General features: G+C 43.6%; 1 protein-coding gene across 3 annotated transcripts in view; it reads right to left on the reverse strand.

The window, feature by feature from the left end:
* The window catches only part of ABCA1 (ATP binding cassette subfamily A member 1), a 119778-nt gene that overhangs the window by 14510 nt on the left and 91438 nt on the right, over positions 1-13830 (reverse strand). For all 3 annotated transcript variants that reach the window (XM_045839983.1, XM_045839986.1, XM_045839984.1), the window contains exons 28-37: positions 13293-13441; positions 11542-11666; positions 10219-10317; positions 7570-7759; positions 6424-6518; positions 5351-5383; positions 4938-5043; positions 4051-4125; positions 3411-3580; positions 1955-2132 (exon numbers count right to left, since the gene is read on the reverse strand). In XM_045839983.1, coding sequence (XP_045695939.1) covers positions 1955-2132; positions 3411-3580; positions 4051-4125; positions 4938-5043; positions 5351-5383; positions 6424-6518; positions 7570-7759; positions 10219-10317; positions 11542-11666; positions 13293-13441 — 1220 coding nt within the window. The remainder of the gene's footprint in view (positions 1-1954; positions 2133-3410; positions 3581-4050; positions 4126-4937; positions 5044-5350; positions 5384-6423; positions 6519-7569; positions 7760-10218; positions 10318-11541; positions 11667-13292; positions 13442-13830) is intronic.

Consider the following 13830-nt stretch of genomic DNA (forward strand, 5'->3'; position numbering starts at 1 on the left):
CCTCGTTGGACAGGAAAGGGCAGATAAACGTATTGGAGCATAACTGTGAATTAATGAAGCCACATAAAGCATTAATCAATATGCTGGACAATACATTTTGACAAGCATTTTACCCTTGGCTGGTTTTATAAACTGAATGCCCTTTCTGTCTCTCCAACAGCTGAGCCAAGGTGTCACGCTCAGTAAACTTACTGAACGATGGATTCCCACCCAGAGACATTTCAATTTCACAGACAGCAAATAAGCTTTCATTATTCTTCCCAAAGATGACTGTGTCTGTTTCATCATTAACGCTATATTATAGTCTGCCCAAGCTCAATCTCATGTGTAATCTATTTATGAGGTAAGCGCTTATAATATGAATGTCACAATTGTTCCATCACACTGAGAATAATTTTAAAGTCTGTCCTGACAAGAATGTCAAGAATTAAAATGCACAAATAGGGTGCATTTGAGATCTTGCTCCACAGCATATGTCATCTGTTTGGCTCCAATAAAGTCTTACACAAACTCTCTAAAAATACAAATTGTAAAAAAAGTGCACGAGTAAAGACCTGAGCATGAGACAATTATGAGAATTCACTGCTGGCAGAACAAAGCACAGGCAGGGACGTGACAGTCCCTTTGCCAGCTCCAGGCCACAGGGCTCTGCTTCTGTCTCATGCTGCTCAATGTGTTTATCAGCAACTCAGATGAAGACATGATGATAGCAAACTTCAGAGGCTCTGAAGCATGGGAGGGACAGATATTAGACAGAAGGATAAGTGATATTCCTGCATTAGGGATTTGACCTTTCATCTCTGAATGTCCTACGCCTGGCAGAAGCAGACACATGGGGGGCATGTGTTCACTGAATAAAGTAATTACTGAATCAAGATAGAAGCAAACGGACACTAACAAAATGCAGTTTAACAGGGATAAATATAACATTTAGGCTCAAAAATAGTCAACTGCATTAGTAAAGAGTGAAAGAGACCCATTTACCTGTCAAAGAGAGATTTCACCTCACTACCAAATTGCCAACAAGACAGTGCTACTTCCAAAATGCAGTGCCCCTGGGCTGAGTAACAGAAGTACAGGATAAAGATCAGCTCCCTCCAGACTGGTAACTATTCAGACCGCAGCCTGAATACAAGGTTAATTCTGGGTTTTGCTCTTCAAAAGGGACATTAACAATATAGAGCATGGCCATACAAAGGCACCCGGATCCGAAGAGTGGCATGTCTGAGAGGCATGCCAGAATCAGCAGACACCATCATCATCATCGTCACTCACATGTGTACTGTGCTCCAGAGATTACACAATGTGGTCTCATATATCATCTTATCTGGGGAAGACTTAGGTTAAATTGAAAGCTGTCCTCAATATCTGAGGGGCTATCCAGAGGGAGAAGAATGAAATTTGCTCTGTATGGCTTACAATTAATGAAATTCACAGGGAGATATATTTCAGCTCCGTTTTACAAAAATTAGAACTTCAGGATTCTTGGAAGTCCTCCATATTGGTCTGAACAAAAGCAATACCTTGTAGCTGGCATGAAAACTTATTTGCAATAGATGAATAAGCTTCTGGTAAAATGGGTCATGTTTTCAAATGAATGATGGATTTCCTAGCGAGACAAAGAACAGCCTGGCTCTGGAGGTTAAAAACTATCAGACAAGTTTAAGTCTTCTACTTCAATGTTTTTTTGAACAGTTTTCCATTAGGAAATTAGCTAGTGGTGGTAGCATTAATTCCAGTCAGTATGGACAGATATTTTTTTCTCTCTTGTGTGAGCTGAGCTCTGTACTTGATACCATGTTTGGTGACATGAATGTATACAACTGCCTCAGTCTTTTCCCTTCTCATTCATCTTTAGACTAGCTAGAACACTTCTGCAAGGGCCAGGGGCCCTTCCACCCAATCCATAGCCCTGATGCAGATGTACACGGCAGCAGCAGACCGGCGCTCGTACCATATCCCAGACAAAATTGGACAGCCAGTAGATGACGGGCTTTACTCCGCTGATGAACTGCAGGTGCTTCGCTTTGCTGACCCGCTCCTGGATCAGGAACACGACAAAGCTTGCGGGAACGAAGGACATCGCAAAGATAACACAGATGGACACAAGGACATCCACTGATGTGGTCATCCTGAAAATTAAAAACAGGCTGTGAGGATATGAGGGGCCACTAATGCAAATGAAGACTCGATCAGGAAGACACACACACACACACACACACACACACACACAGGTGTGAAGCGCAGCCCAGGGAAAAATAACCTGTTCACCGAATACATTTTTTTCAGTGTTATAAATTATTATTTTCAAGTAAAAACAGAATAAAACAAAAAAAAACAAATCTGACCATTCAAATGCAAAACTGATTCAACTAAGGTTAAAAAAGTCCACTGTCATAATGAAATGATTGTAAAAGTCTGAGAGTGGCCTGATGGCATTCACTTTGTTCCACTGTTCTTGACCGTGCCAGAGCAGTAAGTTGTAAATTTTTACACACAAAAGACTAGTGTAGCTCGAAAACTACATAAAGCAGAAATATCAGTGTGAAACTATTCAAATGAGTTCATTTCTGGCCATAAATAAATCTGAATACACCAGCATGTGGCATACTGACCCAACACATACAATCTAACACATCTATCAGATGCTTATAAGAACAGTTTTATAAGCCCAACAATAAGGTTTAATATAAACCACATACATAATTTTTGTAAGTTTGGTATAAAGATCCCAGTGACACATATTGACATTTTATACACGTCAAGTGAAAGAAATAACTGCGCCATGCCCCATATCCAGGAAAAGAACCCGACATGTGTTGAATGCCAACTACGTACCAAGTGCTACACTTGGCAATTTACATGAACTGCCTCACTTAACACCACACATCTACAAAGTTTAGAAACCAGGTTCAAACCCAGCTCTTCAAGATTCCAAAGGCTATCTACACTTTGCCTATTTCATATTGGTTTTAACTTTGCACACTCGCATGCATGCATACACACACAATTCCGGACTTAAAAACACAAGCTGATAAAAGTATGTTTCACCAAGTTTAAAACCAGTGGTATAAAAACAAACAAAACTGACTTTTTTATTAAACATTATATTGATAGCGAGTTAAAATATTTTTAGGATTTTATTAGCAATTTACCTTACCTTATATGAATTCCCTGAATGCAATGGTTATTACATATTTGAACCATTTATCTACTGCACTTTAATCCCTGCCAGTCAATTCCTAAACTGATCACTTTCTATCCAGAGCCAGGACCAAGCCAAACACACCATAATGTGTTTCCCCAGCTGTCACTCTACCACCAGCTTCATGGTGCCTTCCCCCACTCCGAGATTACCCCAAACACCCTCTCCATCCCAACCTGATCCATTCAGACATAGCTACACTTACAGAGCCACCTCCGAGAGCTGCTGCTTGGTGAGATTCAGAGGGTGATTGAAAGCAGTAATCCCGTACTGGCTAGGGTTCGCTCCTTTCTGCAGGTTGGCCCGCAGAATGGCATTGTTGATGACATTCAAGAAAGAGCTGACTGCATGCCACCCCTTGTTATTGAACCACACCTGAAACACAACAAGGTAACATTTCCAAATCCTGCTCCTGAGGTGGGTGCACACACACACAAAACATGTCTATAAATTTCAGAAATTCCAGTCACGCACCAAGACAAAACGTTATAGTCAGAGAACAGGGCAAAGTGGTAACAGCAACAAAGATGGACTGAGCACTGTGCCCAGGCACAGAGCCAACTGCCTTATCCCTTAACTCGTCTGCTTTGCCACAGCTTTGAGGGAGTCAGGATTACTGTCTCCGTTCTAGAGATTAGGAAACTGAGGCTTAGAAGATTAAGTCATTTGGTCAAAGTCTCAAAATTTATCTGCTGTACCCCATGGCAAATCAATTCTCTTAATCATTGTACATCCTCACTGGTAAACCTACTAGGCTTCCCTCTTCTGTCACGACTGCTAAAAAGGACTTCGGGGAACATAAGGATTATTGTTCATCAAGCAGCTCCTAGAACAAAGGGCTTTACCTTAACGTTGTTTTTTGTGTCCAGTCCTTTCATGAAACTGCCCAAGCTGCTGAGAAATCGATCCGAAGAACTGTCCTGTGAACAACGGAAACCTGCCTCAGTCGAGATGGTTCACGGGAACAACACAGCCCTGGGGAGGGTACCACGACCACCTTGTTCATGAAAGTGAAATCTGGAGCCACTGAGCAGCAAGTGACCAGAAATCTACAGTACCGAGGTTGCCACAAGTCTTGAAGAAATCACACAGAAGCCCTGTGATTCAAAGTCCCAAGACACCAGTGTCTCTCTATAACTGTTGGGTGGTAAGGATTCTTCAAAATGCTCCCCTGGCATCATCCTAAGACCCAAGACTACACTCAACGTGCAGATGTGTCAGACTCATGGGGCCGGTGCCTCCAGAGCAGAGATACAGACTCTAGGAATATCGCTCCTCTCTGTGACCCCAGCGTCCACATCATCTGACCCCCTCAACTCTTACTTAAAAATAGGAAAACACAGATACAGAGAAATGATCAGTGTGTACTGGGTCCTAAAACCTCATGAAAATGTAAAGAACATGATTCATTTCTTGTTTAACCAGTGATTGTTTTAAAAACATATGCTTGATGCTAAGTTTATTTACCTACTGGCTAAATTAATAAATTTAAGTTATTGCGAGAGATTTCCAACCTCTGCATTTGTTTCTGGTCTACACTTTCAGATATTAAGTGGTCGCTGAGTCCTGGCTCGGTCTTGGCTGGCACAATACACTACGAGCCGGTAATGACTTTGTACTCACAAGTCTTAAAACAGTTAAGGTGGTGGGTGATCAGGTTTACCTGCCAACTGCTCCCACGCACCAGCGACTATGGACCCATTTCTGACATGTCTTGGAATAGATACTGTACCTTGGCCAGATTCAAGATTTTCTTTATCTGCTTGATGGCATCATTAACTTCTTGACTTGAAGGAAGTGACTGAGAATTTCTGGCACCCAGGGAGAACCCGCCGTACCTAGAAGGACAGCCTGACATTAAAACACAGGCAGCACAGTGCCCAGTATCACTTGGCAACAGACCCCACCTGGATGTATACACCCATCATGTAGATGAATTGCTTATTCAAAGCAGAACTGAAGTTAGACTCGGGGCAAGTTACAACCTGGCCTTCTCTAATGGATTTGATAGCCTCTTTCTTTACCCTTATGGTTCCTCCCCATGTAGGAAGGATCTGAGACTGATTATAAACAGAAAAAATGCCCATTAATATCCAGGAAGCTTCTCCCACCCTAGTTATTCAGGCCTGAACTTGGGTCACTTACCTAAACTCATTCACCCAGATCTTGTTCTTCAAGCTGCAGAAGCCAAAGACAAACCAAAAATCAGTTCAAAGAAATACTGATCCTGTGCCCGATGATACAAAAGGAGTAAATATCTACCTGAGAATACAATGAAGGGGCAGAAATAAACCTGTGATCAGGCTGGTGGTGTAGGAAAGAAGCCCTAATTGGCATGTTGGTTCTTCTCCCATTCTTAAAAACTTACGTGAATGAAAATTGTGCCTTGGATTACACCAATTCAGAAACCCACTTATAGACAAAGATGTGATCAAACTAGAAACTTTTTAAATTTAAAGGAATACATCAATCATGGATGGCATATGGAAAGGTAATGCCTCTTTCTTGGAAACTCACGGTAACTGTCATTCAAGTATACCCTTGTCATGTAAAGTCACTGGGAACTCCCGAGAAGCCCAACTAATGAAATCAATGGTAAGGAAAACAGAGCAAGTATCTTCTGTGCATCAGCGAACTATTTAACATTACACCACAATGCCCAGGGAGCGACATGGCTATTTCCAAGGCTCCACAGCCAAGGCTCTCATGCATTCCATCCATGACAGGTATTCATATACCATATTTTGCCATGTATGATGCACACACATGTTTTTGTGCACATTATACACAGGATTATTATCCCCATGGTATGTAATCATTATACCCATGTATAGTATGCATCCTTTTTTCCCCCCTCAAAATTTGGGCACATTACACACAGCAAAATACAGTATGTCATTCATTTAACCCTCACAACAGACCCATAAGAGCAATGTTACTTTCCCATTTTACACAAACTAAGGCTTTAAAAGGATCACAGGCTACCCCTGGTCAAAGAGCTAGTACGTGGCAGCATCAGCATTTGAGTCCAGATTGCTTTTCATTCTGGAACCAGGCAGACTCAACCTTGAAGCTGACAACCGAATGTTCGTAATAGTTCTCACTCGTCATCAGGCCAAAATCTGATGTTTCCCCCAGTACGCGGTCTACTGTTTTTAGGTCTCACATTCCTCTGATCAGCAACGATAAGGCAAAGACCAAGTATAGGAAATAATGACCTTTTGGCTATGATCTGCACATAGGTCTTCACCAGATAATCCGAGATGTTTCTTCCCGTCAGGTTCTGAAGGATGTCCTCAGTGTTCTGCTTTCTCTGTTATCACAGAAAAACCAAGCACATGTGTTTGTATGGGCCGGAAGTGAGACAGAAAGCAAATCACAGGGACTACACTGACACATGTCCCTCACACGTGTACCACAGTGTGACCAGACCCTGCTCACAAGGCCCAGGCAGCAGCAAGCCAACCACCAAAGCGCAGTTCACTGTGCCCTTGGCTTTGGCCATATACTTAAGCCAAGCCAAGAAGTTCCCCAGGAAATTATTCTGGACAACTCAACAAACTGTAAAATAGGGTTCTTCATAGTCACAAAAGGTTTTTAGGGAGCAGCATCATGGACTATGCCTAGTGAATTCTTTTGTTTAATGTGTTATACTGAGGAATAGATTAGCTATTATTTTAACGAACTATAGAATGATCTCTGAAAGTACAGTCTTGGATTAGCTACTGAGAGGGAACCAGAACAAAAGTTCACACACGCACTTAAAGTTGCTTCTCCTCGCCCTGCAACCTGGATGCTGACAAGGCAGCACAGAGCTATCACCAGCAAGCCTCGTCCTGAAACTGTTCTCAGAAAAAAATGACTCAGAACTGCATCCCACACTCAGACAGACTCTCAGAGAATTTGTCAGCATTGATAAGACCCACAGAACTATCAAGGGCCAGCCTCCCTAACTCGGAGGTGAGGAAACAGGCCCAGGGCCTCAGAGCGGCCTGTCCCAGGTCACCAGCACATTGGTAGCAAAGCCTGGGATGAAGCTGCATCGGTCACAGTCTGTCCTGTGACACCACCACTCTGGGAGAGGCCTCGGTGTGTCTTCCACAGCCCACTGATCCAGAATGCAGTGCTCTGATTTTAACTCAAGTAACCCAGGCTAACCTTTCAAAATAAAGAAATAGGCTAAGCTCCCTCAGATGCAGGAATGATGTGGTTGAAGCCCCCTCCCCTCAAAACGCACGTGTTTTTCCCTATGACAAGAATTTAAGATCAAGACTAATACAGACCCTCCAGATGTATCACCCATTCCTTTTTCCCTAACCCACCCTGCACCCTGTCTGCTCAGTTACACCTTGTGAGGGACTCACCTGTGGAGGAGGCAGCCCCCCAGCCCCCAGGGGACACACAGGCAGCATCTTCTTGATTCTGTCATTGCTACACTCGCAGGTGGGTGAGGGGTTCTCCATCGTCCAGTTCCCATTCTGGAAGAGGTCCACAATGGTCTGGGGAACTGGTGCAGTGGTCCACTCCTCCTCCCCGACCAAGCAGGGCCTGTCTCTGCAAAAGGTGACAGCAAGGGTAGGGTCACTGGAGAGGGCTTGGCCTTTCCTGTTGCCTCCAGAGCAGGGGATCCACCAGTAACAGCTGCAGACAGGCTTCCACCCACTCATTGTTGGGTTATTCCACCTCTCCATAGACTTGTAAGTAGCAAACTCACTTCACAGATAACACCAGTGGAATGCAAAGAGGGCCTAAATGCTCACATCCTGAACCCCAGTCCATCTAATCCACCAGCGTTCAATCACTCACCCATGTGCTCACTCCACAATAGTCACTGAGTGTCAGCTCTACTGCCAGACACTCTTCTGCCTATCTCAGATATGAGTGAACAAGATAAACTCCCTGCTTCATGGAGCTGGTGTTCCCAACAAAGAGTTAGATAGCAATTAAATAATACAATCTTGGATGACCACAAATGTAGCAAAATAAAGGCAGAGTGAGTGGTAAGAAAGGAGCCACTTGAAGAGGTGATATACTTTGGCCAAAACATAAACAATGAGGGAGAACAGTCAGGCAGACATTGGAGGGGAAGAACATTATAAGCAGAAGAAGCAAGAAGTGCAGGTGCAAAGGCCCTGAGTTGTCTGTCTAAGGAACAACAGGAAGGCAGTGTGGCTGGAATGCGATGAGCCATGAGGAAGAGAAGGAGGCAGAAGCCAGATGACAGAGGCCTGGGAAGGAGTCTCAATTTTATGCTTAATGTGCTGATAATCTGGTAGAGACTGTCAAGATTCCCTTGATGTTTCAAAGCAAGTAGAGAATTTGGGTTGAATGGAGGTGAGAGCCATTGGTACAGCTTGTCTGTGCACCAGCCCCCAGGGGACAAAAGACAAAGCCTTTATGCTGGACTTGAACTCTGAATTACTGTGAGATCATCAAGTCCCTTGCCTTCTCACCACTTATTTCCTCCCCCAGTAAAAGTACAGAAGGAATCAACAAGTCATTTCTAGTATCTCTTCCAGTCCCCAAATTCTACAGTTTAAAGCAGGGCCACAGTCTTTAAATTATTCTTGTAGCAAATGAACAGTTTCATGGATGGCTCTCTAGTTCTCTGTAAAGTGCCCCAGCACAATGGAAACTTCTAAGACATGGTGCCCTCCTCAACCTCACATTCTACAACCTTCACCAAATGATTGGCTGAGAGCAAGTTATACGCCACAGGGAAATGTCCCAGTCAAACTTCCCTTCGTGCCACTAGTTTCTGAAAAACCTGAAAGTTTCCAGAGTGGGACCCCTACATCCAACTGCCCTGAACACATGTTCAGTGGTGCTGGGCCTCAAAGCTGGGAACCCTCTGATGCCAGGGTCCTGCTGGGCTGGCATGAATCTAGGCATCCACACTGTTCAGCTGGCATGTGATGAATCCATCTAACTCTATTTCAGCTCGTCTCATTCTTCCATCTCGCCTACAAAACTTCCAGGTGGATTCTCATCAAAAATCTTATAAAATCCAGACAGGATGTCTCCTTGTCCCTCTCCACTTTAGTCATCTTGTCCTTTAGGAACTGCTATTGGCTGCTAGGAGTTACTATCCATTAAATATTAACTTCTAACAAACATTCAGTAAGTATCCAATTAATAAGAGATAAGTGCATAATAGCTGTCCATTCAGAAATCTGCTCCACAACCTTGCATACACAGGTACCATGCGCACGGGTCTGGGACTCTGGCAGGGGCAGTATCTTCCCTTTAAAGCCTGGAATGTGTTAGCCCTTTCCCAATATGTCTGTACCTTCCTACACTTTCCTTAACTCCTCCATTTGTGGTTAATGACCTCAACTGCAAGCTCTGCCTGAGCCTGGAAATTTGGACCTCCCTCTACCATCGTTGGGCTCTCGATGGAGCTCACCTCTCTCCGCTGTCTTTACTCACAGAAATCTCTTGGATATACCTTCCCCGTATACTACTTCATCTATGGGTATGTAACTGAATTTATTTACACACTGCCTCCTTTTTAAAAAAAGAGGATCTAGAAGAATACAATAAAAATATAGAACTCTAAAACAAGAAAATGTCTACTTTTATAAAAACAAACTACGTCATTTTTTCAGGCTGTTAAAGAAGCTGATAAGCAAAACCGCAAATCATATATAATGGCAGCCTATCTCTGCACCGAGGTGGAGGGGTTGCGGGGGAAGGGAAGAAGGGAAAAGCATCTGTTCAGTAAGTATAAAGTGCTATTTAAATTAAGCATTAATTTCTAAAGCAGGAAACAAGCATCTAGAGCAATTTGCTTTGCAGGATGTTAGAATACTCTCCTAGTCTGTTACCTCTGTTTCTAGATGGTCTTATTAGATTCCTGTATCAGCTTTTTAAACATAAAAAATGGTTTGACAGGCAAATGATGGCAGTCGCAGTGTGGTATACAACTGACAAACACAGGGTATTCAAGACCGAACCAGGCAACAAGCACAAGAAGCCAGTGGGGAGGGTACCATCACAGAAGTGGTACTCACGGGATTGGGTTTCCTTCCATGCAGCGTGTCCCGAAGCCCGGCTCTCTGGTGAGGGCGTTCAAGAGTTCCTGGGTGCCCGCGTCCTCCGGGGCATCATTACTGTGGGTACATGAGAGGAGGCCAGCTCAGCAAGTCATTAAAACCATAAATTTGGAGGAGGAAATGTTTTTTGAAAATAAATGCCTTTTTATTAAGTACTTCCTGTGGGCCAAGCTCAAAACAGAAATGAATAAAACAGCCCACCCACAAGGAGTTCAGATGCAGACCATATATTTGGTATCACATTAACATACAGCATCCCAAAATGGAGCTGTGTAGTAAGTTATATGTACGGAGATGTGTGTGTATTTACATACACGTATTTATACACAATGACTTACACATTTTAACATGATCTAAATGAATTCATTAAGGATAAGTATTTCAAAAATACTTTCACATTGCCCTTTAGGCACAAACAACCAGGATATCATTCCAGGAAAGGCAGATTTCATTGGCTGCGTGTTCGCATGACCACTGGAACACACAGACAATACAGGGCTCAGGTTACAAACACAAAGCAAGCCCATGTTCCACAGCCCTGGACAATACGGGGTCAGCTTCTGGGGAAGGAAAGAATGAAGTGAACCTGCACTAAATAGGAAGGAAGGGTTGGGTTAGAGAAACAGAGACCAATTCACATGCTCACGTATTGTTTTTCTGTGTGCTTTTTTTTTTTTAACTTTTCTTTTACATCTCTGAAACATTTCCCAGATCTAAAGGTCTACAAATACCATAGGACTGAAGAAAACTCCTGGGTAATGAGATGAAAAAATTCCTTTGTCCTTTTGTTTGATGTGCTGGATTGTTATGGAGGAGCTGGTATTTTTGTCTAAAGCACACACATTGGCTAATATCTACAACTTAAAAGACTAGATAACAAAAAGACAGATTGTACTGTGCAAAAAATAAGAATGTTGACACTGTCTGGAAGCCTGGTGTTAAACCACAAAATCCAGCTATATTGTGGCTCAACCATAAATTTTGTTTGTTTTTGTCAAGGGCAGATTATTTACATAGAACACACATGCCTGTCCCTGACACCAGTACAAAGAGGAGGAAAGGAGCTCAAAAGTGGCAACAGAAGACTGGCCTACTCCCTCAGGTTTTGTTCACCGATGCTCTCTGCATAATATTAGTTTGTGCAGGGACTTTAGCCCCAGGTGGTAAAATCCACTCCATTGTGTATTTTTGAGTCCCCTTTCTGTTGGCCCTCAGCATAGCAAACACCCTTGGTTTGCCAGAGCTCTCCTCTTTGCTTAGGCATAGAAGGCAAATACATACCTGACAAATGTATACTGTTCGTTGTACATCCAGGGCTGAAGTTCCAGGCTGGGGTACTTGCCAAAGGGGGGCACAATCAAGCTGAACACCAGGGCAATGCAGACAAACACTGCTGGCAGGACGATCTATAGTCAGAGGGGAGAAGGGGAAGGGAAATCGTAGAAAGTTAGAAAGGCGGCCATGGGACAGTCCCCTGTGAGTCCAGCCAGCCTCCCAGACCAGCCTGCACGCAGATGAGGAGTGCAAGGCCCATGGCCAAAGTCCACCAAGGCACTGTCGGCAGGCTGGAAGGATGGAGCCTGAAAATTAAAGCTCTTCCCTCCAGGGCATATCTGGAAGCTGGATGCACAGGGCTAGAGGCTATGGCCACCTGGCAGAGGCACCAAGCTGACAGTGAACAGCGATCACATGTCACAGTGATCTGGAACATTGGGTCCTGCCCTCTTGCCCTTGAAAATCTGAGAAAGACCAAGCTGTGACATGAACCCAACTCAGCTCAGAGGAAGGCTGAGACAACAAGCCCTGGACTGGGAGCCAGAGGACCCGAGCTTGGTTCTGTCTCTATAAGTAAGTCACTTCCAGTTTTCTCATTTATATTTTGTAGGCTGAGACTAGCTGGCCCATTCAGATATCATATTGTGATAAAACCACTCTGCAGCAACATCTCCATTGAAAGGGAATAGCTGCCATTGTCTCCCCCGGGGCCTCAAAAGGTATAGTTACCTGCATCCTTATTAAACCACCTCAAACTTCACACTCCTACCTTCTCTGAAAACGATTACTTGTACATACTTTGTATGTAAACTCTAAGCTCTCTCCACTTAATTCCTGAGAAATTTATCCTTAAAAAATCTTAAAGATTTAAATGATACCCCCGGTTCTAATGTTCTGGGTTTCAATGCTGAAAATTATGACTGAGTGATTAGTTCAATGGAAAAGTACTGTTAAGAGAATTCTCTTATTTAATGATCACTGCAACCCTAAGTAGTAGTATCATGTTCACCAATCAGCAAACAAATTGAGGCTCAGAGAGACTAAGTAACTTGTCCCAGTTGGCACAGCCAGCCAATAAGTAGCAGAACCAGAATTCAAATCCAGGTCTGTATGCTCCAAGTTCACATCCTCTGCATTACCCACACAGTCTGCAGGGAAGAACCCCTGCAGATTCTTTCTCTACACTTCCTGATTTTCTGGAGAGGAGTAATTTTTCCCCTTCTAACCTAGTGAGCTAGCGTGCAAACATTGTCATGCAGGCAATACGGTGGTGAGTCTTCTCTGTTAATATTTTCTGACCTCTCTGGTTATCTTTATCAGTTTGCAGTTAAACAGCATTTAGAGAAAAATCAAGTTTCCAATATGTTGACATGTCAAGTGCATCTGGTCATATCATCTTTCAAGTTATGGAAGTTGAATTTTCCCAGCCAGTCTTTCCAAACTAAGTCCTCATTCTGCTCTTCTCTCCCATAAGTACACATACACAGCAATTACTAATGTGAGGTCCACTCCAAGTACTTTCTCATTTTAATTTTCATAACAACTACATGTCATAGGTACAATTATTATCCCCATTTTACAGATAAGGAGATCGAGGCACCGAGAGGTAACTTGCCAGCAGCTACATGAGTGAGATTGAAATACAATCTGGCTCCAGCATCCATCTCATAACCACGATGCCATCATGCCTAATGGGTCACTGGTCAGGAAGCCTGCAGCCCACCACTGAGTCCTTAGCCTGGAACAGCACTTCTTACCTGAGCAAAGAATCCCTTCCGACTCCGCCTGGCAATCAGCAGCCGCTTCCACAGAAGGGCCACAAACTGTTGCTGTGTGAGTTTCCAGCCCTTCACCTGGTAGGAGCCTTTGCCATCCATCCCACTGAGCAGATCTGTTTCTCTGGATTCTGCAAGAAGCCAACACTGAAGGTCACATACTATTTTAAGCACTTTCACATCACCACGTCCCTCCCTCCAGCATCTTCAGCACCATCTTGGAGGCTGAGGTTGAAGGTAAAAGCATCTCAGGAGTCAAGGTCTTTCACATCCAAGAAAATGTTAGGACTGTAAATGTGCAACCGCAACAGGCTCTGCCTTCTGGCCCTTGTCTGAGGAGTGCAGAAAATGCAGGTGCCTTGATCCAACTGAAGAGATGTGTCCACACCCAACCCAGTGTTACATCCAGTCATTCAGATGAATCTAGCCATCCTCAATTCCCTATGGAATGTTCTATGAAACAGACCGTGTGCATGGGCTGACATGCTTGAGAACATGCAATGACAATTTACCTCCCATC

The sequence above is a fragment of the Phyllostomus hastatus genome, unplaced genomic scaffold (assembly GCF_019186645.2).
Source record: "Phyllostomus hastatus isolate PE091 unplaced genomic scaffold, TTU_PhHast_1.1 phas_contig_34, whole genome shotgun sequence".
In the NCBI taxonomy this organism is placed as follows: Eukaryota; Metazoa; Chordata; class Mammalia; order Chiroptera; family Phyllostomidae; genus Phyllostomus; species Phyllostomus hastatus.